General features: G+C 46.8%; 3 protein-coding genes across 8 annotated transcripts in view; 2 read left to right on the plus strand and 1 right to left on the minus strand.

Moving 5' to 3' along the window:
• SLC35F3 (solute carrier family 35 member F3) overlaps positions 1-7,029 on the plus strand; it is a 161,551-nt gene extending 154,522 nt beyond the window's left edge. For 5 of the 6 annotated variants that reach the window (XM_040552104.1, XM_040552105.1, XM_040552108.1 and 2 more), the window contains 5 exons: positions 688-907; positions 4,198-4,323; positions 5,095-5,287; positions 5,899-5,988; positions 6,773-7,029. In XM_040552104.1, coding sequence (XP_040408038.1) covers positions 688-907; positions 4,198-4,323; positions 5,095-5,287; positions 5,899-5,988; positions 6,773-7,017 — 874 coding nt within the window. In that variant the 3' untranslated portion in view covers positions 7,018-7,029. The remainder of the gene's footprint in view (positions 1-687; positions 908-4,197; positions 4,324-5,094; positions 5,288-5,898; positions 5,989-6,772) is intronic. The other variant, XM_040552106.1, reaches the window with a different exon arrangement.
• A 10,931-nt stretch (positions 7,030-17,960) lies between these two features.
• LOC121067626 (cytochrome c oxidase assembly factor 6 homolog) lies at positions 17,961-19,655 on the plus strand. Its single transcript, XM_040552383.1, has 2 exons — positions 17,961-18,312; positions 19,241-19,655. Exons 1-2 carry the CDS (start codon positions 18,169-18,171, stop codon positions 19,334-19,336), a joined length of 240 nt encoding a protein of 79 aa, XP_040408317.1. The 5' UTR covers positions 17,961-18,168; the 3' UTR covers positions 19,337-19,655.
• A 195-nt stretch (positions 19,656-19,850) lies between these two features.
• TARBP1 (TAR (HIV-1) RNA binding protein 1) overlaps positions 19,851-22,812 on the minus strand; it is a 37,224-nt gene continuing 34,262 nt past the window's right edge. The window contains exons 29-30 of the mRNA XM_040552586.1: positions 21,849-21,985; positions 19,851-20,728 (exon numbers count right to left, since the gene is read on the minus strand). Coding sequence (XP_040408520.1) covers positions 20,566-20,728; positions 21,849-21,985 — 300 coding nt within the window. The 3' untranslated portion in view covers positions 19,851-20,565. The remainder of the gene's footprint in view (positions 20,729-21,848; positions 21,986-22,812) is intronic.

Genomic DNA, 22,812 nt, shown 5'->3' on the forward strand with positions numbered 1-22,812 from the left:
CCTATTTGGCATTCATTGTCAGAGGAAAATTTAATTTTGCTCAAATTTTGCCAGAGCACCTCATTAAAGCATTTCCAGGCCTCAGGGGTTTTGAAATCGAGCAGAAGAAGCCTGTGCAGCCGCACAACCCCGTCCAGGCCCCGTGCACCCCAGCACCTCGCCACCTCACAGACCCCCCATAGCTCCGCCCAGCGTGGCCAGCTTGCTGTGCAGAGCCAGATCCCACCCCTGGGGGGCAAATCCCAAATCCCCCAAATCACCAGCTGTAGCATTAGGCATTGGAGGGGGCTGCAGCAGGAGCGGGGAGCTGGGGCTTTGCTGGCAGCCTTGGGGAGCAGCACCGGGCCCCTCAGCATCCTGGTCCCCAGCGGTGTGAAAGGAGAGCAACCCCACGCTGCTTCAGGATGGCCCACTTTGAAGATGCTCATGATGAGGGTGAAATTCAACCTTCTGGCTTCACCTCCACCTTGCGTTGCTGCCCCTTCCCTGTTTGCAGCCCATCCCTGTTGGTGCCCTGTGCAGGTGGTGGCTGATGCAGCAGGTGCTGAAACTTGTTTTTTGCCTTGTCTTTGAGGTCTATGCCCTTCTTCCCCCAAAGGAAAAGATGAGGAGCAAGAAAAACCCCTGTGTTTGCTACAGATTGTGACTGGCTTGTGTACTAATGCTGCCTTTCTCTCCTTGTTTTAGGGAGTGCTGCCGATTTTTTGGAGACAATGGCTTGACTTTGAAGGTGTTTTTTACCAAGGCAGCACCCTTTGGTGTTCTTTGGACACTCACAAACTACCTTTACTTACATGCAATAAAGAAAATAAACACTACGGATGTCTCCGTGTTGTTCTGCTGCAACAAAGCGTTTGTGTTCTTGCTTTCATGGATCGTTCTGAGGGACAGGTTCATGGGAGTGAGGGTAAGTGACTCCTTATTTCTGTCTCTTTCTCACCTCTCTCCCTCTGCCCTTCCTTCCCCCTTTCCCGTAGCAGTGCCCCATGCAGTGTCAGCACAGAAACCCTTGGAGAGGGGGACAAGCCCTCGCCTGCAGCCTGGCTCCCTGCGCATTTCCCACCAGCAGAGAGGAAACCTGCTCTGGAGCATGACGTGCAGGCTAGCTGCAATCTCCGTGCTGCTGTGAGCATACACCAGCCTTTGCCTGTCTCTTCTGAGTTAAAAGGTTTCCGAGAGTATTGGAAACCCCACGGCCCCCGCTGACCCGGCTGCCGTTTTGGCAGCCCGCGGCACGCGGTGTCCTCTGGCAGCAGAGCCTGGCAGATGGGCACCTGGCATCCACCATGGTGACCCAGCGGTAGCTGCAACCAAAAGGCACTGCTGAGTCCCTCCAGCCTCCCTGCATCAGCAGGCACTGGATTTGTATTTACAGTAATGATGGCAGTAATACCTATTTTTCGCCCAGTGCTTGAAGAGCTCCCTGCTCATCAGCCTTGGCAAAGTTTTCAGTGCTCAGGAAAAGCTGCGATATCTCACTGCTGAGAGTTAACTTTTGGGAAGTACCGCTCTCTGGCAGGAGCACTTGGACAGCCCAGTGGTGGTTGCAGCCAAGAGGCAGCTCAGGGGAGCATTGCAAAACGCCCCTGCCAACAGCCCGGCCTTGCCAGCTGGTGTCTGTGCCTGCCCATCCAACTTCCCAGGTAGCAGTATGCAGAAAACAAATTAACTGTTGTGCTTTTGTTTGGTTGCTTTTGTTTTGTTTTGCTTTTAGTGCATAAGCAAGGGTATCCTGAAATGCTCCTGGAGGCAGGGAAGTGTCACTTTTATCCCAGCTGGCCTTGCTGGCCATTTTGATCAAACTGAAAAAATACGCATTCTGCCGGTGTTCATCCATCTTGTGGCAGTGTCAGTGAGCACCCTGTAGTGCTGGCTGGACCCAGGAGAGGAGGTGTGTAGATGGATGACCACTGCTCTCCTGCACTGGCAGCTTGCTCCTTGCTCTGTATGTGCTCTCTCCCACAGCTGGATGTGAGTTTTGGGGAAAGAGGCTGACTTGTGTGTACAGATACCCACGGGGACATGTGGACTCAGGAGCAGGGACATTTCTTATGCACTTTCTGGAGTTGCAGCCACATCCAGCTGTCCTTTGTTTCTTGTCCACACTGCCTCGGGAAAGGACACCCTGATGGAAATGCAGCAGCAACACTCCCCCACACATCCCAGCCCCTCGCCATGGCTGCTTGTGAGAGGTGGCCAAGGGGCTTCCGGAGACACCCACGTGCCCAAGGAGGGACACAGCCATCCCCTGTCCCACTGATGGGTCAGCAAGGGGCCTGGGTGCAGGCAGAAGGGACTTGCAGGAGGACTGGGCTGTTGGCCCTGAAACAGACATTTCTCCACCCCAAAACCTGTGGTGTTGCCCTGATTTGTGGCAAAATGTGAGGTGCTTGTCCCCAGGGACTGGCAAGAAAACACAGCATGAGACATCACAGCGGCCCTACCACCCACCTCCATGTGCCACAGCAGGAGCACCTCCATCTCCTGCAGTGAAGCTGCAATTCTCCCCTTTGCGCAGAGTGACCATCCCAGCAGGGCACGAGTTGCCCTGCTCCTTCCACACAGGACAAATGTATAGTGAAGTTGTGAGTGCCTGAGGTGCTGCTTCTGCAAGCCCTGCGGTGCTGAGACATCCCTTCGCTTGCGGTGCAGCTGCTGCTAATCCAGTGCTTGAGGGACAGGCTGAAAGACTTGCTGAGAAAGCCGATGTGACACTCCTGACATGTCAACAGGCCGAGAGGTCAGGGCAAGACTCATCTGACACTCGTGGTGTGCTTGGTAGAAGAGGTAAGACCTTCTGCCAGAGCAAAGCTGTTTGCAGAGTGGCTTCGTTTGCTTTGATCTTTGCCCTCGGTGTTTCCCTTCACGCTACAATAAATAAAGCAGCTCAGCATACAAGGGAACCACTGCTTGCAAGCACCTCCTGCACAAATCCTGTCAGTGGGACTTGGAAAAAACTTATCATCAAATCCCAAACCGTGGTCTTCCTTTCCAGCCAGAGGCCCTCCCTGCCTCCAGGGAGCTACGCTGAAGGCTGCCAGCTCCTGATGCTCAAAGCAAACCCCGATGCTTTTTATTCGGCCATTCGCTGCAGCGGAGGTGCTGCCACCAGGGGAGGCTCAGCCAATGTGCCTGGTGGTCCAGGCTGTGGGCTGCTGCCCACGCGTGGCTGCGGTCTCCACCATGCTCCCCAGTGACGGCTGGACAACCCACATGCAGCTTGGATGGGAGATGGCCACGCCTGGAGCAGGGGCTACAAGAAATGCTGCATCTACCCTTCTCTGTCTCCTGGCCAGGCGATGCTGAAGGTTGGAGCTGCCATCCTTCAGGCAAGCCCTAGCCGTGTGTCTTGCAACCCTGCAAAGAGCCACACAGTGCAGAGGTGCATCTGCCCCAGCAGCCTGTCTCCAACAGCTGCCAGTAGAAAAATCTGTCTGAATGGGAGAAACCTACAGTGACAGTCCTTCATCAGCCTCTCTAGCAGTTTGAGGCTCAAGGACTTCCTGAAATAGAAGAGATGTTCATATAGTTAATGGTCCTTGATGGACTTTTTTCCTCCATGAGTTTATCCTTGTAAACTTCTCACACCCACAGCAAGGATACCCTTGGCTGATTTACCCATCTGGTGAAGACAAATCTCCTTTTGTTTGTTCTGCACCTGCACCACACTAGTTTTGTTTGATGCCCTTTTCTCCCGTGCTTCTGTATCCACACTGTGTCTGCATGGCCTTTTATTTTTATTTGACAAGCAGCAGCATGCTGACGTGAGAGGACTGCTGAGTGCTGCTGAGCTCCTTCAGCCCTGCCCATCCAGAACAGCCCCATGCTGCTGTAGTGCCAGGCACTGTGTTTTTTGTTTTTTTCTCTCCTTGCCTTTAAAAACAAAGCCTGTCCAGGCTGGCGGGGCATAGCTACACCACCAAGTGTCCCTTTAGAGGCAGCTGTGTGTGTAGAGGTGTGACAGGGACAGGGCTGCCAGCATATCCAGCCCCTGTAAACTTGCACCCGGCGAACCAGGGAAGCTGCGAGCGGAGACAGCATCGGCTCCTTGGGTACCTGCCTGGGGCTGCTACTGGTTTCCTGCCTAAGGACAGGGGCAGATGATGCAGAAGTACCTCTCACGTAAAGCTGCCCTCATGTTTTTACATGCTGGGGGCTGGCCAGTAACGCTCACTTTCTTTGTTTGTCCCCAACCAGATCGTGGCTGCTATATTTGCTATTGCAGGGATAGTTATGATGACGTATGCTGATGGGTTTCACAGCCACTCCGTGATTGGGATAGCCCTGGTGGTGGGCTCTGCCTCAATGTCTGCTCTCTACAAGGTAAGCACACCTGGGCTCCCCGCTGAAAGGTGCCAGTCACCACCACCGCTGACTGGCGCTGCTCCTGTCTGGCTTGTAAACCTCCGTGCAGTTGGGTACCGTTGCCCTTCTTTGCGGACCTCTGCCATAAACACAGGTATTTTGCTTTCTTTGATGCCTGCCCTCAGTTAGGACAAAGCCTAACCGGGAAGGCAGAGCTGTGAGCACCCGTTGGGACATGGGGACAAAGGTGCTCGCGGGTGGCTGTGCTGTGTGTGGGGGACACGGGGAAGGGCTGCCAGGCAGTATGGACCTGCTTGCTCAGCACGGCAGCGCTCCTCAGGTCACAGCTCAAGGCATGGGCAGGCGACGTCTTATACAAGGAGGGTCGTGCACCCTTCCTCTCCTCCCCCTGCCTGTCTCCACCAAGTCTTCTGCTTTTCGTGCCAAATTTTCCTGAGGTTTTCCTGAAGGGATCGTGCGGAAAACAGACTCAAGGCTCCAGGCTAGGGCGAGCCCCCTTTCCTTTCAGGAGGTGCATGCTCTTCTCCTTAGAATGGCCAGAGGGGCTGAGCCCCCCCCCCACATGGGTGTATTTGGTGCACGAGCTGCTCTCCACAGCTTCACTAGCAGCCATCTCAAGTGTCCCCAACACCGTTGCATACATGCCCCACACGCAGTCCCTCTGCCCCAAGCACCAGCCAGGTCACCTGGAGCTGCTGGAGCTGGGACACCAGCCCTCCAGGGAAGTGGTGCAAGATATACACCAGCCCATGTGGTTTTGTCTTCTAGGTTTTATTCAAACTTCTTCTGGGCAGTGCAAAATTCGGAGAAGCTGCCTTATTTCTGTCCGTGTTAGCCGTCTTCAATGTTCTCTTCGTTACCTGTATTCCTGTCATCCTTTATTTTACCAAAGTGGAATACTGGAGCTCTTTTGCCGTCGTTCCTTGGGGAAACCTCTGCGGATTTTCGATTCTCTTATTGAGTGAGTACATGCTGGGATCTCGTGGTGCTTGGGGTGGAATAGCATGACAAAAACTGGCCACTGGTGGAAGCTGTAGCCCTCTGATACTGCGGCTGTTTCCCCTTATTCTGAACCTAAATTTTAGCTTGAGAAGTCACTCAGAAGGCCAATTCCTATGTGGAACCTACAGCTTTCCCAAAAAGAAAAAAGAAAAAAAAAGAAAAAAAAAAAGAAACACGACAACAACAACAAAAAGCAGACAGAACCAGCTATTTGGCTGAAATCTCCCAGATGAAAAATAATGCCTTGGGATAGAAAGCAGGAATTGCCCAGGGCTCCAACTGTATTTCTGGGCATTACATGAAGAGATAGGCTGTACCCGAACCTCACCCTGATCCTGCCACTGGACTCCAGTGGGATAGAGCAATGTCTCTGTGTCCTGGGAATAGCAATGTCTTGGGCAGACAGACGTGCAGCAGATGGACATCTGTGCACAGGTATCTTCCAGGAATACCAGCAGAATTTAATATGCTTTCTATATGAACAATGTACAGAGTGAGTAATAAAGCAGAAGTATTTTGCTTTGCCTAGTTTCACTGGAGTAAAAGGTGATTTTTTCTTTCCTTCTTCAGCATTCAATATTCTACTAAATTTTGGAATCGCTATTACATACCCCACCTTGATTTCTCTTGGAATTGTACTGAGTGTGCCAGTAAATGCGGGTAAGAATTTCTGACTTTTGCATCCTAATGAGTACACGAAATCTGTGGCCTTTCAAATATCTACCGGGGATAAAAGCAAATAACTCTGTTAAAGACATTTTACATCTTCTCTTAAAAACTTACGCAGATGACACTCATTAAAAATGTATACTTTAATTGTTAAATACGTATTGTATGATATTGCATGACTATTCATAATTTCTAGAATTGCTTTTTAAGTTACTGTCTGAAGAAGCCAGTGTACTGAAAAACAAACTAGATTTGAAGTCATCCATCTCCGGGCTGGGATGAAAACTCACAGATGAAGTAGAAATCAATTCTTAATGATTTTTTTCCAGCCAGGCTTAATATTAAATTGAAACAAATAGAATTAAATACATTTTAGAGCAAATATTTGTTAGTAATTCTGCTTGCCTTGGTAAATAAAAGAGCAGGTGTAGAGACTACGGGGTAGTAAGGCTGGGCAGGGGAGCGGACAGGCAAACCTGGCCCAAACCACAGCCCCCCCCTTTCTTGGCTAGGCATCAAAAGAAACAAAAAATACATTATCATTTACAGTTCCTTGCTCCTTAAATGAATCAGGGCCTGCTGTGCCCACTCTGATCCGGGCTGCACCCTGCTGTGTGCTATTCCCTGCCACCATCTCCCCACAGCCACGTCCTCGTGCGCAGCTGACCCAGCACTGCAGCCCAGCCCTCAGAGCCAGGGAGCCGAGGGGAGGGAAGGGGGATACTGCCCTCGTGCTTTGTCCCACATAATAACACCAGTTCAATGTCCCACACAGTTGTTGATCACTACACGAGTGAAATTGTCTTCAACAGTGTCCGAGTAATCGCCATCGTCATTATTGGCCTGGGTTTCCTCCTGTTGCTCTTGCCAGAGGAATGGGACGTCTGGGTGATAAAGCTGCTCACGCGTCTCAAGGTCCGGAAGAAGGAAGAAATCCCCGAAGGGAACGGAGACATCGCTTCAGGATTGCCTAACAAAAGCCGGAGAACTCGCCCCTCCCTGTCATCTTTTGCTCATTAAATGCTCTTTTTACCAAAACTTTGTGGTTAACCTTATATATGATGATGCAAAGGTCTTTTCTTGGGAAGAAGCACACCTGTCCAACACGGTGTACATACCTGTACAGTTTTGATATGATCACCATCTAAGGCATCAAGTCTTGGCATGTCCAGTTTGCTTGTACTTTTTTCACATCAGACCTTTCACTTAAGTAGTACACTGAAAAAAACTGCAAACCAAGAACCTCTCTTCTCTTTTTAAATGAATGTAATATATAGTCAAAATATATTTGCATAGGTTATTTTAAAGAATGATTTTCATGAAAAGCAGGGCAGACATTTTGAACATTAGGTACCGAATGATGCATTGCACACTGTGATTTAAAAGAAACAAATGCTATGCTACATCACATGTTTATTTTTTTGACCAGAGCTGTACTCTGATAGTTTTCAAGGAACCAAAAGGGAATCTTTACGGGGACAGGAAGATGGGGGGAAGAGTAGAAGGAGGGAAGTTCGGAAATCACTCTGTGTAGGTGAGCGCGTGCTGTGCTGGAACCGGACAAAAATTCAAGTGCTAAAAATGCTTGCACTAAAGCACTAGAGGGAAAGCAGTCTAGAGCCCAAATCTCCTGGTACTGCATGCGACTGTAGTCCACGTTTAAAACCATGCAAGAGAAATCCAGTGCCTTCTACAGAACTCTTGTCTTTATCCGCGCAGAACCAGGCCCCGCTGCGAGACGGCGGCACTGCGGGGCTCAGGCTTGCAGCCCCGGGCACCCCAAATTCCCCTCCGGCATCAGGACGTGCCCCCCACACGCTCTGTGGCTTCCCTGGGAGCGCGGGGCCCCGGGGGACTGCAGGTTTGTGTGCAGGGGACCTGGTTCTCCTCCCGCTTGCACAGGTTTTACCCCTGTGTGGCGCCGCACTCGGTTAATGCTAGCGTGAGAAAGGGGAAATGGTGGTGGTCGCATGGGGAAAAATCTGACCGAAAATGCACGACGGAGCTGACGAGAGCGGGGTTGCTGGTGTACAGTCTGAGGACACGGACTGAGGGGGTGAATCGCCAGTTGCTTTTACTCCATAATTGTGAGTGTTTAAGAGTTAAAAATGTAATATATTTACATCAAATGTAACACTTTTTATGAAACTTGTAAGCACCAGGATGTTTACTTAGCGATTTTGGTTCGCCATTAAATTTCTATCTGTGATAGATCACATGCTATGTAAAAAAAGGGGGGGAAAAAGGTTATAGTTTACTATTTTTGAAGTTTACATTGTTGCATACAAAATTAAAAGTGTTATTTTGAACTGCTGCCATAGCCTAAGGGTCCCTGCTGCCACTGAGGCCCTCTTTGTCTCAGGCAGGGGTGGCATCCACTTCAAAACATTTTAGCAAATCAACTTCAGATTCCATTAGCTGTTTGGCAACGCTCAATAATAAAAGATTTTAAACTCAGCTTCTGTCAGTGCTGTTTCCCTCTCTTGGCTGCACCTTTACTCCAGTTTTGCTGTGGGTTGCATGTGGCCGAAGCGATCAGGTGGCAGAGACAAGATCAGCCAACGTTCAGTCTGGTCTCACAGCCACAGCTACATCACAGGAGCTTTCCCTCCGCTCAGAGTCCCACTGCCTTCAATACGAAACCAGAGTCCAAGCTCTGCCGGCGTTGTCCATGTCCCCGGCGCAACTTGAGGCCATTCCCCCTAGTCCTGTCACTGATTACCTGTGAGAAGAGGCCGACCCCCAGCTCCCCACACCTTCCTTTCAGGCAGTTGTAGAGAGCAATAAGGTCTCCCCTGAGTCTCCTCTTCCCCAGACTACACAACCCCAGTTCCCTGGGGAATAATAAGGCCCTGGCCCAGGCTATGCGTTTGTTCTCTTCATCTCTCTCCATGACCAAATAGACACTAAAGGCTTGCCAATGGAGATTACACATGCAAGCAAAAATCTGAGGCTGTGGGAAGCTGCTCACAACCCTCATCCCATTCAGGGTAACACACTTCAATTTTAAAAAATTTGGGGGAATCAGGAGAGGTTAAGGTACAAGACAGGAGGACATGTACAATGCTAGTAACTGGCTTGAAGGACACACACACAGGCTTGTGTCTCAAAGCTCCCAGATTAAAATTTACTGCATTTTCAGGTATATCATTTTGTCACCCTCAAAGTATCCTGCATCCCTCCCCAAGCTCCCTGATGAGGCGAGGCCAAAGAAGAATGTACAAAGAGCCCTTCTATTTTCCATAATTTCAGTAAGTGGCATCTTCTGTCATCTCTGCACTCCATTTTGGTGTGTGTTTGATGCGGTCCAATACGTACCTAAAAGGCTCTAAATGATGCTTCAAAATCTGCACCTGGTGTGTGTTCATTGCTAAAATGGCAGCAGACTCTTCAGTGCTTAGTGCAGATCATGGGGGAATTTACATATCACAACAGACAGCAGCATCAGTAAAACTGCGATTTACAAAATGTGATTGTCATTGCTTCTGCCGGCTTATCCTTCCTGAGAACATGCTGAACACGGGCGAGGGCTGGGATTTCAAACCGTATTTATTACAGTGTCTCTCCTGAATATGAGCTGAGGAAACTAGATTAACCCATTTTAAGTACTTCTAAACTACACACAGACTAATCAGATAAACTGACCTACACTTCTTCAGGCAACACCTTGCCCTAAATACCTGCCTTGAAGGCAAGCAGATGCTTGATGAAACTTTCCAGAGTGAAGCCCAGGGTGTGACCAGGAGACTGTCTAGAAAGCAGCACATCCATATGGGTACATGTGGGCATCTGTGAGAGCCAAGGCTTCCCAGACCCGAAGCTGAACAGCAAAAGGAACTGGAGTCATTAGCTCCCCCCAGAAGGAGAGGCAGAGAGCCCGCCCTTCTGAGAAAACATTAGATGCAGCTGGGTCACCCTTCAGTTGAGGGCAAGATTGAACTCTGCTGATGCTGGTCAGGTAAAAGATACACAGGACAGATTTGGTGCCTTGGAGGTCAGGGCCGGGCTGGCAGGCTCCTCGGCGTGCCCCAAAGGCACTGTGTGCAATCCCTGCAGCACTGTGTGATTTGATCCTGCTGCTGGTGTGTACGGACCCCGCACAGCTCTGCAGGGCAGCACCAGCACCACAACCCGAGCCTGTAACCAGCACTTGTAGCCCAGGGTGGCTACCCCAAACCTCCTCCTGAGGCGGGCCTGCAGGAGGGGGCTCAAGTGCTGACCTGGACTGTCAGCCTTCTCCTCCAGCTCATCCCTCACAAAGTGACTTGGCTCCTCCCTGCTTATACATCCAGTGGGCTTGTATAAGCAGCAAGTTGAAAAAAATATCAGGAAAGTAAAGAGCATCACCAGGCCACTGCAGCTGCCTCCTTTCACAGCTACACAATGCAGCGGTGAGGAATCCAAGGAAGGAACAACGGTTTCTCCCCCTCCCGTGCAAGTCTTTTTCCTTGGCCCCCTGTCTGTAGATGACTCCTCCTGCTGCCTTTATTTTTTGTTACAGCCATCCACAGTCTCATCACCACATGAGTCAGAGTCGGGCTTATATTAGGAAGTTTCTTCTGTTCTTCTGTCAAGGATGGTTGTATTCCTATCAGCAGCCTTCAGAAAATAGCTATAACAGGCAGAAATCCAGCCACAACACTCAGATGAACAGACACAGACACAGACACAGATTTCTAGGTTGGAAGAGACCTCAAGATCATCGAGTCCAACCTCCGACCTAACACTAAGCACTCCACTAAACCATATCGCTAATCTCTACATCTAAACGTCTTTTAAAGACCTCCAGGGATGGTGACTCCACCACCTCCCTGGGCAGCCCGTTCCAATGCTTAATAACCCTTTCGGTAAAGAAGTACTTCCTAACATCCAACCTAAAACTCCCCTGTCGCAACTTTCGCCCATTCCCCCTCGTCCTGTCACCAGGCACGTGGGAGAACAGACCAATCCCCACCTCACTACAGCCTCCTTTAAGGTAACTGTAGAGAGCGATAAGGTCGCCCCTGAGCCTCCTCTTCTCCAGGCTGAACAAGCCCAGCTCCCTCAGCCGCTCCTCGTAAGACTTGTTCTCCAGACCCCTCACCAGCTTGGTCGCCCTTCTCTGGACTCGCTCGAGCACGTCCATGTCCTTGTAGCGAGGGGCCCAAAACTGAACACAGTACTCGAGGTGCGGCCTCACCAGAGCCGAGTACAGGGGGACAATCACTTCCCTAGCCCTGCTGGCCACACTGCTTCTTATACAGGCCAGGATGCTGTTGGCCTTCTTGGCCACCTGAGCACACTGCTGGCTCATATTCAGCCGACTATCAACCAATACTCCCAGGTCCTTCTCGGCCAGGCAGCTTTCCAACCACTCATCTCCCAGCCTGTAACTCTGCTTGGGGTTGTTGCGCCCCAGGTGCAGGACCCGGCACAGAAGACACTGCAACCAGCATCTAGCTTTACTGTTTTAGGGGTCGGCCTCACTCATCTCAGGTTCTCCACAGTGCGGCTCTGTGTACAAAGCTAGCACACTACTGAGTTGGTCAGGGCTGACTCAGGCCACAGGCTGGGGCTAGGGGGTTCTTCAGGGGATGGGGAAAGAACAGGACCCCGAAGCAATGCCACTGGTGTGGAGCAGGAGCACAGGAAAGATGGGATGAGGACAGAAATGGCCTTTGGGAAACACCTTCCAGGGTGAGATGCCCACATGCCCCTTGCTACAGCTCCCAGAGAAGAAATGGGGTCTGTGCTCATGCTGTAAACTCAAGAACCACGGGGAGCTTGGCTCCACGCCCCTGATTTGTACAGCAGACAGGAAGGAGTCCTGCAAGGCCTCCAAAACTGAGCTACTCCTTGGCAAAGGCCAAGGCTGAGAAGCTTCTCTCACAATCCAGCCCTCATGCAAGCTGTCTTCAAAAAATAGCCAGCAGTAATGGATTTTGACGGACGAGTTTAAGTAGCTCATCATCATTAAAATAGAAGCAAGTAGATTTTCTTCTTCAGCTGGCATGTTCTAAGGGCACCTCTGTGACAGGCTGCTCCTTACTTAAAAGTCTTGAACATCAAAAAGGGAAATTAAAAAAAAAAAAAGAGCTGAAAGATCTTTTGAAAGCAAAGAGGAAGTCAAATGAACAGCTGCCCACCTGCAGCCTAAAAACTTTCTTTTTAGAGGAAATCACATTCCTAAGGACAGGACCAGCAGCTCAAAGTAAAGTTTCTGAAGATAAAATGCCTCATACTTCTCTCTTCTACCTGAAACTCTGTTGGGGGGAAATACACTATCACTCATTCTATATGCACAAAATTATTCTAAGGAGAGTGGCGATCAGCATTTCTCCACACACGACAGACACACTAAGATGCAACCAGCATACTTTTCAGTAACGAAGAATGAAACATAAGGAGAGTTACAAGTCTGGAACAGGCCCAAATGGTGGAGGTTGTGGAGCTCACATCAGTACTGCACCTGTTAAGTGCACTCTCTCTGCAATGAGACAGCATCTTTCACCCAACTGATACATAAAGAAGACTAAAGTAGATGTGCTTTGAAGACGTCCCTTCTCCTTTGCCTTTCCACAGGGTAGGGTGGCCCTGGCTAGCCTCCGCAGATTACTTACGCTGACCTCCTGCTTCTGCACGTACCCACAACTGGCCAAGATGCTGAAGACTCAAAGCTGGCTTCCAGTGGGGTCCAAGCTGCAGGATTTGTGGGGACTTACAAGGTGTGAGTTTTGGCTCTGTTTTTCTGCCCTGCTGGCCACTAGCATGCACGAAGGGCCGGTGAGCCCAGCTTTGCTGTCTACCAGCAACAGCTATTGCTGCCCCTCCAGCTTCTGAAGCTGCCAAGTCTTTAATGACTCCAGCCTAGTGAGCAAACAGAGGAAGCTGTATAATGCTGTCCTTGTGATTTTTGGCTACATTTTAAACACCTGGCTATATGTTTTGGCTATACATTTTTAATGCTTTCCTGACATGTAAACAAAACCATCTCCCTTTCCTTGTGTGATTCTGGATTCGATCAAAGGCATGTTACTTGCCAGCTTGGCTGCTATGAAAATTGACATTGATCTTCAGAGCAAATATTCACCATGTTTGAGAACAATGTTGCCTTTGTGCATGTGAAAGCAATCCCATCTGGTACCGCACACCCATGCTTCACTGAAATGTTTACAGTGAATGCTAAGGTGATCGGTGCAGCTGATGGATTATTAAATATAACACATGGATGCAAGCATTCAGCTGGCTTTTTGATAAAAAATTTTAGAGTATGTTTCAGTCTCAGAGAGAGCCAGGGACCACTTCTTAGCTTTCAGTACCTATCATGCCATGGTAATTTGAAGGCATCCAAACGAAACTCATGAGTTTTCTTCTTCCATTTACATAGCTTTGAAAATCAGTCTGTTTGCAGAATGGGCAGATTCCCAGTTTCCCATCTGAGCTTTCTTGCAAGAAACTGAACATCAACATTGCTGCAAAGCAAGATTGTGTCATCCTTCGTGGGCTTGGAGAATTGCTAATCAGCAGCCAACAGAAGAATAAGAATTGGTCAGTATTCTTGCCTTACCATTGCCTGCTCTTCCCAAAATACTCCTTTTTCTATTTTCTTCCTTCCTAAAAACTGGAGAACAAAAAAAGGAATATTGGCATTAAAAACAATTGCCTATAATTAACACAAATGTCTTCACCACCTTACAAGAATCCTGACGCTCTAGGATTTCTTTTCCTCTGTCACAACTTCTAGGCATCCTAGTGATATTCAGACAGCGTTCTACAGAGCACTTCACTGATGTCCATGAAGCGTCGCAAAGAAAAGCAATCTTTTCTCTGTAGGCTTCACATTACTATGCAGAGGTCTGAAGAAGATGAAAATCGCTGTTGTGTCTGTTGCGTCTCCCCTTCCATCTCCACACCAGCCTGTTTCATCCTTCCTCATCAAATCCCCTCCAGTGCTTCCTGGGCACACGCAGCACTCTGGTACAAGCAGAGCTAGCACAGAAAGCTGCGGCAGCTGTCCCAAAGCATTTACCTAATTTTCTATGTTCATGTCAACCTGGCACCCCCTATGGCATGGATCTTCATAGCATGCAGCAAAAACAACATTATGAGGAAATCAAGGTAAGAACCACAACACACATTGAGTTGAAACAGAATGTGGCAATGCACATTTTGTTAGGGATTCAGAAAACTGATTTGCTAAAGCTGCCCAAAAAAGCTAGTTTTCTTTTTCCTCATACACTCTTCCTTCTTTATTCATTCAAAAGAACAACAACAAAAAAATGCTAACTCATCCAAAGAGATTCATGTTGTTGTTTAAAAATAAAATAAAATAAAACTTAACATAAGATCTTTCTGAAATAATAAAAAGGAATGCTTTGAATAAGGCTACAGAAAGTATAGCATACATAATATGCCTCTTTCAGACACTTAGTTACAAACATTTGGTATTACCTGCAAAGTTATTGAAAGAGAGAAGCTTTCTTTGTAAGCATAGACAGATCATTTAGTAACATCAGTGGCTGCTAAAAAAAAGAACTCTAATCATCAGCTGAGGAACTTATTAACTGTCTGTCAGTTCCTAAGCAATTCCCTTACTAGGCTCAGAAAATTGTTGCTCTAAAAATCAGTGGTCTCTAATGACTGATTCTCCAAGAGGGGTATTAAGTTTCTAAAGCACTTTTTAAAAGTTATTTTAAAGCTAAAGATGACCTTTTCTGTTAAAGAATGACCCACTGGAATGAGAATTTAAGCCCCACTGAACCATAATAAACCACAAAAGTAATTTCAGAAAACAATGCGGGGAAGACTTCGAACTATAAAGACGTATGAAAGTTTTCCCTCCACAAGGACAAAGTGCTTCTACGCTTGTCTTTGCAGACTGCGTCTTCAAAGCTGCCAAGAGTAACCTGTGAGGGTCTTCAGGCAGCAAAAGGATGGAAGTAGAATTTAAAATTCGGTCACACCCTACAAGAGCTCAAGGGATACACTCCCTGGCTGGCTTCTTTTGGGTAACCAAACTCATTTCAGCAAATAAGGCTAGAAGAGAATGGGGAGGGGACCTTGCTGCTTAACCTGTTCCTGACTGCTACTTTCTCCCCTCTAAAGACCTTCCAGTAACAGGCATTCAAAGCCTCTAGATTTTTTTTCCAGAGCTTCTGCGCTTCATGAAATAGGATTGATGTACTAGTAGGCAAACCTCCTTTCTCCATCCAATGCTTGCCTTCAAAACACTAAGGTAAAATTCACTGTTTAAAATGAAACGCTTTTATCTTCATTTAAGTGAGAGCTTCCCAGAGAGATGGCTGATGTCCAACCATTTAAGTAGTCTCTGTTAAAACATTTTCAAAGAGGAACAGAAAGAGGCGACTACTGTTTGCAGTTCATGGTATTTCTTTGCTTAATTTATTCATTTTTAATAATAAAACCAGACACAATTAATTATTATGATTTATTTAATCATATTCTTTCCTCAGGCATAGCAAGGAACACTGGAAGACTAAAAGAGTCAGAGTTACATCTTTAACAGACATCTGAAAAGCAAGAAAGAGAAATATATTGATGCATGATTCTCTCACACTACATATTTTTGCAATTTTCATTTTAAAATATGGCTTGGTGCTCAACAACAGAAGACAATGCCCTGAGCCACCTCAGGTAAGATCCTGTTATTACTTCTAGCAAAATAAATAGTTGGGCACAGGGCTATGTTGCTTAAAGAACACTATTTCAAATGAAATTCACTGACAATTTATTATGGATAAGCATCATAATTTAAAGGAGGTTATATATGAGTCTTTCTATGCAAAAAAAAACAAATTAATTGAGCTCTTGGTATAAGCACAAAGCTGAACACAGCCACAGTACTTCACGAAGTGCTTTCATTACTGGTCCTAGATATACCTGTAACATGCTAATTGCTTCAGCAGTGAAAGGAGAAATTGTCATGGCAGCCAATCCAGAACCTGCTGGGTAAATACCAGGTAAATATGGGGTAAATAAGTCTGCAGGTGACGAGAGATTTGTAAGGTGTTCATCGGAAGGCAGAACTGTATCCCAGTTAACAACAAGAGGCGCAAAAGAATCCGAGAGCTGAACTACTGTACAGACCCCACACAATTCACCTCAACATGGTCCTGGCAAGAGTGTTGGTGGACAACGGGCACCCGTTTCTTTAATATCTCACTAACTATTAAGTGGAAACATAATTCAGAGGCTTCAGTTGTGGCAAGCAGCTCACCTAACAAATCTGGAATTATTTCAGCCTTCCATCTTTCTAGACCATTTGCCTCTGCCTGGCTATTATAAATATCCCATTTATTACTTACTGGGCACACTTCCCCAGAGCAAAGGGCTAAAGATAGACGCTTAGAATTGGCGAATTAACAACAACAAAAAAATTCAGCTCCTTATGATAGCAGTTTAACCAAATGGAAACATTGTCATTAAAAATATATTAGAGAAATCTGTCTTTTTTTCTGTTCATGTACTTTCTAAAGCCAGATTACTAGATTTCCATAATATCCATTACATAGAGTTATTTACAAATGTCTTCAGCGAGTATTTCTTGGACTGCAGGCCCTTAAAGAACAAACTATTTATCACAAATATCCCAGATGTGCTATTGGGGCTTTGTGATTAATTATATATAAACACATTATTCCTTCTGTTTCATGAATGCAATAACTAAACAACCTTATACACAGCATAAATTTTAAAATCTGAAACACAAGTGACACTTGCTATTACCACGTTTTGGTCCTGAAACTTAATGGCCATTTTCTTTTTAATATTCACGCTTGTAAAAGCTTGCTTCTCAAAAGCTTGTGTGCATAAGAGTCATGAGTAAGCTTAATTACTTCTATATCAATTATTTTCAATAAAAGTCTTTTGTAGCAACTTCTACTCACCTTAAAGTCCTTATTATGTTAGAAATTAATGTACTGCATTTCCCTCTCCTACCCATCATAGTCTAGCAATAAAAGGGTGGTTAACGTAAATAGCCAGAGATGAGAACACAGGCTGTGTTAAACACCATCAGGTGTACTGCAGCATTCACGTTCACTTTGCTCCCCCAAAACATCCCTCACAAGAAGTATCTTGACAAAACATGTCCCTTCCAAGGGGTTGGTTAAACATTGCAACAAACGAAATCCCTTCCGAATGTGGCTGGCTCACAGGGGCTCTGCTGAAGGTGCTCTTCTCTTACAATACCTTTCCCTACAGACAAGCGAGCCACCGACACCATGTCCCATGAGAGCATGCCTCCCATCACCGGCCAGAGTTGTTATCGTGGCCCAAGGAGGAAACACGGTTTGGGTCAGGAAGGGCTGAGCAGAACAGAAGGGCTCTGTGGGCTCCCTTCCCCTGCAGCACCCCTGCTCCAGCGAGGTGCCCTGCAGGTGAGCTGCTCACCAGGGCACTGGGGTCGACGGGGAGCCAACAGCACTGCCGTCACCACGCCAGGCCCTCAGCCTGAACTCTGGCTTGCAATTCAGCCCCGCGTAGCCCTGCAGACCACCAGATGCCGGTGGCTCAGCGCCCACCAGTTCGGGCTCGTTTTATGAAGGTCTGCCCAGCCAAAACTTCCCCCATCCCACAGCAGCAGCGCAGGGAGTTTCCATGGAAACGGGCGCTTCGGGAACTGCACGGCCCCTAGCGTTTACAGGCGGCTGACGTATATTTGGGCAAAGACCATTAATTAATTGTGCAGCACCACAAACCCTCCCAGTTCCCCCAGGGAAGTAGGCACGGCACCGAGCCTGCCAGAGCTCAAGCAGCATTCAGACAGTGCTCTCAGACACATGCTTTGTTCTTTGGGTGGTCCTCCGGGGACCCAGGAGTTAACTCGATGACCCCTGTGGATCCAATCCGGCTATTTTGTGATTCTGCGATTCCCAAACACAACCACGGCACGCCCTCCCCCCAGCCCCGCGGGCCTCACGCCCGATGCCAACCCCCGACGGACGCGGAATGGCCGCCGCCCGCCCCGCCTCCGCCCCGCCCGCAGCCGCGCTCGGCCTGCGCCTGCTCCTGACCTTCGGGAGGGAGGCTGAGGGCCGGGCCGTGCTGGGCCGAGCCGAGCCGGGTCGTGCTGGGCCGAGCCGGGCCGAGAAGGGCCGGGGCTGCCCGCTGCGGTGAGGGGCGAGGCGCGGTGTCGGCCGCCCCGTGTGCCCGCGTAAGGCGGCAGGGAAGATGTCGGCGCCCACGATGCAGGAGAGGAAGGCGTGCTGGGGGGCGCGGGACGAGTTCTGGCAGTGCCTGGAGGCACACGCGGAGGACGCGGCGCGGTGCGAGGAGCTGCGGCTGGCCTTCGAGTCACGGTGCCCCCAGCAGTGGGTGAGCGGCGGCCGCGGGCGGCCCCACGAGGGCCGTGCCGGGACAGCCGAGCGTCTGCGGGCCGCGGGGGGACGAGCCCGGGGGGAGAAGGAAACGCCGCAAGCCCGGGCTCCCCGATAAACAGGCAGCCCGTAGGGGCGTACAGCTGGGCAGCTGGAACTTCAAAAGGGCTGAAGGGGACCGGGAAGGTTTAGGAAGCAACACAAGTATTGTTGGTAAAGGAGAACAGCTAATGGGGAAGGGAGGTGAGGCCCAGGGGGTGCAGCTGCATCATAAAACCCACACCTGGCGTCTTGCTGCGCATAAAAACCTTCTTTGCACAGCAGGGCTTTACAGTGACCCATCTGCTTGCACATAACTCTTCTGTGGCCTGCATGCTTTACAGTTTCCTAAGCACGAGCTACAATTCCTATCTGATTTAGTATGTGTTGCACCTTAGCAGCAGTGGTGTCCAAGGGGCTGAACACTTCCTATTTGAGCCCACGAGCCAAAATCAGCTGAAAAAATCAGTATGCTCCCAGTGGCTGTGCTGACTTACACTCTGAGGGTGGCAGTTCTGCTGTATGGCATCTCCAGTGCTGGTGGTGGTGTTTGCAGCGCTTTGCAGAGGTCCTGCACTCTGCGATACCATAGAAAAGCTGCTGTATTTACCTGTTTTCCACAATCCCTGTTCACTGCAGCAAAAAAATGCAACTTAGTGGGCTACTTTTATTAGATGTTCACGGGAATAAGGGGAGAGGTGATGACAGGTTGAATCTTCTCCTTCAGTCAAGCAACAAGCTCCTAACTGGGGTAGAAAGCTAAAATCCTACTGAAATTTAGTAGTCAAAAGACCATGTATTCCTCAGTCTTGTTATGATGCACAAAGGCCCTTCCTTGTTCTGCTAGTTTCTTATGATGAACATGAGTTATTTCTCTTTTTAAACAGGTTAAATACTTTGACAAAAGAAGAGACTTTTTAAAATACAAAAAGAAGCTTGAAGCAGAAGGGTTTCATCCTCCAGAAACTGCTGGGAAGGCATAAGTACTCTGCTTTCAAAGTATAGATGATGAGAATAAAGCTGTGGAAGGAAGAAGCAGGAAAAAGCAACAGAACCTGCTTCAGTGCAAGAACTCAAGGTCAAGAACTGCTAACCTGTCTTCCTAAAACGCAGGCCGCTGTTCTTGCTGCAGGGTCTCACGTCTGCTTAAAAAAGGATGGTCATGGACAACTTGAGTATGAGTCAAAGTAGTATGGTGCCTGGCTGTTCGCAAATCTGCGGCTTTGAACATGTAATGACAGTCATTGTTTCACAAGAATAAATAAATGATTATATGATAGCATCACGTACATATCCTAAAAAGAATTAAAGTGTTTTTCAGTAAGTGAACTAACTTTTCTTAAGAAAGCTTTTCCAGCTTCACTTCCATGTCAAAAGCCAGGGGAGGGTGGCTTATGTCATCTGCATTTACCATTGGCCAAGTATTTCAAAATATTTTAAAATATAGTCAGTTTACTACGGTAGCCATTAAAAAGCCTAATGTAGCCTGTGTATATGATACATAAGATACATATTTTGAGTATGCTTTTTTTTTTTTTTTAAGAAACAGTAAGGTTTGTTGTTAGCTGTAACAAGTGGTTTCCAATCAGTATCTGTTAAAAGTAGGGCAGTTGTTTATCGCACATTATGGTCTTCTGTGTGATTTAGAATTAATTACGTTACTGAAGTAACTCCATTAGAAATACGTACCAGGGTTTACAGCAGGACTAGTAAGCTCGACCATAAAGGACACTTAAACAAGGGGCAGCATAGGAAATTTGCTACAGACTGGATTTTATATACATTTTGAAAATTAAATTCACTTACACTACCTGATGTTGGAAGCATTAAACACTACTCATACTACAAGTTTGGATTGTGGTTAGTGCCTCCGCTGTGGTTAGTGCATGTGGTCAAATATGGCTGACAATCAACAACAACAAAAACCCTATGTTTTGAATTTGGGATTGTTCATGGTACTGTGTTGATGATCACAAAATAAATCACACACCACGTGCAATATAAATAGTATTTATTACCAATGCAACCAGTTTATTTAAGGAGGTAAAGCATTAAGGCATTTAAAAAAATCACTCTGAACTACAGAGAACAAAACATGCAAAATATAAGAATCCTCATTCACCCTGAGTTGTATCTCTTCTGTTCAGAATTTCATGTTGTAGCACCATAGGAAGTCACCCAGATGTACTGTAAGGCACAAAATTCTTGGTAGTTATTTCTGTTTTTGCTTGATCACCTGTTGCCTTGTGTACTCCCAAATCAGCAGAGCTCCACTGACATGAACATTGAGAGATCGAATAATACCCTGCTGAGGAATTTCCACACAGACGTCCAGGTGGTGAATCAGGTTTGCTGGGATTCCTTCATGTTCATTTCTAACAGAGAAGAAACAGCAACTTACATCTGGGAGAAGACAGACGTTCCAGAAGGAAGATGATAACAGAAGTCACAATAGCAACTAAATACCATTTGGAAAATGGCGCATCTGCCCTTAAAGGTAACTACAGGAGTATTATTATTACTATTAAAGCAATTTTACATTACTGATACAAAGAAAGCGTGGGTGACCTAAGCTGTGATACAGGAAAACTGGCAGAGCATTCCATCTTTAGTTCACTGGGCCAGCAACAGCTGAGCACCTATCACTCAGACTCCCCCCACTGTATTTATTTTGAACAATCCATATACAACAAAATAAATAGTTATAAATAAGGGCATGAAGCTGCTGGCACAACAAAGGGCGGGGGGGGGAAGGCTCAACTACCCACTTCACTTGTGACAAGGTCTTGGTATGAGGGAATTTCAGACTGACCAAAATCTTGAACTGGAAATACTTCACTTCTTTAGAATAAGCACATCAAAAGATACCAAAGGTTTTCAGTAATTAAAGCTATGCTTTTAATTAGAAGAGAACGAAGTGGTTATGAGAACTACAGTCTGAAAACAAACTACATTCAAAAAGGGCTGAAAAACAGAGGTATTTTTGCCTACTTTGTCCTAAAAGGAGAGGCAGGCCCCTTCCTCCTGACCTCACTTGGTGGCCCAGCAATTCCAGGATCTTTCTGACTTCTAAAGATTTTATAGATTGCTTTAGCCTCCCCTTTGTCACATCTGAGGCTTTCTGGTTGTAGGAACTGATAATTGTTCTTCTCTAAAGTCCTCTCAGCCTCTGCTCAAACTGCAAATACTGTGCCTGCTTCTGTGTGCCACATCTGCCTCATCCTGATTTTTTAAAGGATGTCCCATAAAAAAAAAAAGGAGTTGCAGTATACAGACTGGTTACTAAATATGAGAAAAAGCATCATTCAGGAGTAGATATCCGTACTTCCCATCCCTTAGCACACAAAGCCAAACTCATTGCCATTTTCCCAATCTCTTCCTGTTCTAATTCCACTTTTACCAGTGTCACTCGGTTTTTACACGATCCAAATCCGACTAGTAGAAGGGCATGGATGGATGGCAAGAGGTAGATTTACAAAAAGCACGTGTTCTTACCCCAGCAATAACAGTGACTTCTCTGGAAAGCAATATTCTGTAAGATCAAAACTTTTTGCCGTCTGTTCCACACCAATAATAGTGTAACCTTCTGTTTTTTTCTGCTGTAAATAATCAACAAGCTGAGATGGTTTCACCTGTCCATCAAAAGTAGGGAGAAATACACAAATATTTAAATACTGCCATTTGTAAACTTCTGAAGTTACTGTAAAAAAAAAAGATTTACTTGGACAGCTTTTAGCAGAATTAGGTTTATCCCCAAAGACTGTCCATATATGTACATTACTATTTTAAAGGTTCTTCAACAGCAGAAAAGGTAGGTAATGTCACAAATATTCACTCCATAAATACAATGAACAAAGTCATTTCTACACTACTGACAGCTGAATGTAAAAGAATCACTATTGCATAAGGTAAGTTGCATACTTGTTATTTAACCATGCAATCCCTTCCTGAAATAATGTAGTGGTTGGTCAGTATTGTAACCCAGTTGCCTTCCAGGCCTGTATTACAACTTGTGATAGCTTAAGATAGAGATAAATAATTTCTTTGTTCCTTCTTCATCCAACTCTATACTGCCTGTTTGTATTAGATTGCAGTTTTTTCCACGCAACAGAAATTCTGTCATCAGTAAAGAAGCAGAGAGATTAGGTATGAAAATGTGTGCTCATCAGCATTCTGTTTTAGGCAAAACACTCTACAGCTTTATTGCTCTACAAAATAAAATCTCAATATGCTGAAAATAAACACCGTGTAAAAAAAATTAAAAATTCAAACTGAATTGTTCAGATGACTTAACTAAAGCTGATACTGAAAAACAAATTGCTATAAAATACCACAACCATATCTTCTACCAAATGGTAAAGATACAGGTTGAAAACCTCATTTTTATAAGCTAGACAATAGGTTCGAAAAGCTTAGCACAAGCTAGCTTCAGGCAAATTTAATGATTATACTCATGAAC

Source organism: Cygnus olor, chromosome 3 (genome assembly GCF_009769625.2).
Source record: "Cygnus olor isolate bCygOlo1 chromosome 3, bCygOlo1.pri.v2, whole genome shotgun sequence".
NCBI lineage: Eukaryota > Metazoa > Chordata > Aves > Anseriformes > Anatidae > Cygnus > Cygnus olor.

What these genes read in the sequence shown, in the direction of transcription:
- LOC121067626 (XM_040552383.1), top strand. Translation starts at nt 18,169, where the DNA reads ATGTCGGCGCCCACGATGCAGGAGAGGAAGGCGTGCTGGGGGGCGCGG. An exon ending in CACGGTGCCCCCAGCAGTGG is followed by an intron (nt 18,313 to 19,240) that starts GTGAGCGGCGGC and finishes CTTTTTAAACAG; the next exon opens with GTTAAATACTTTGACAAAAG.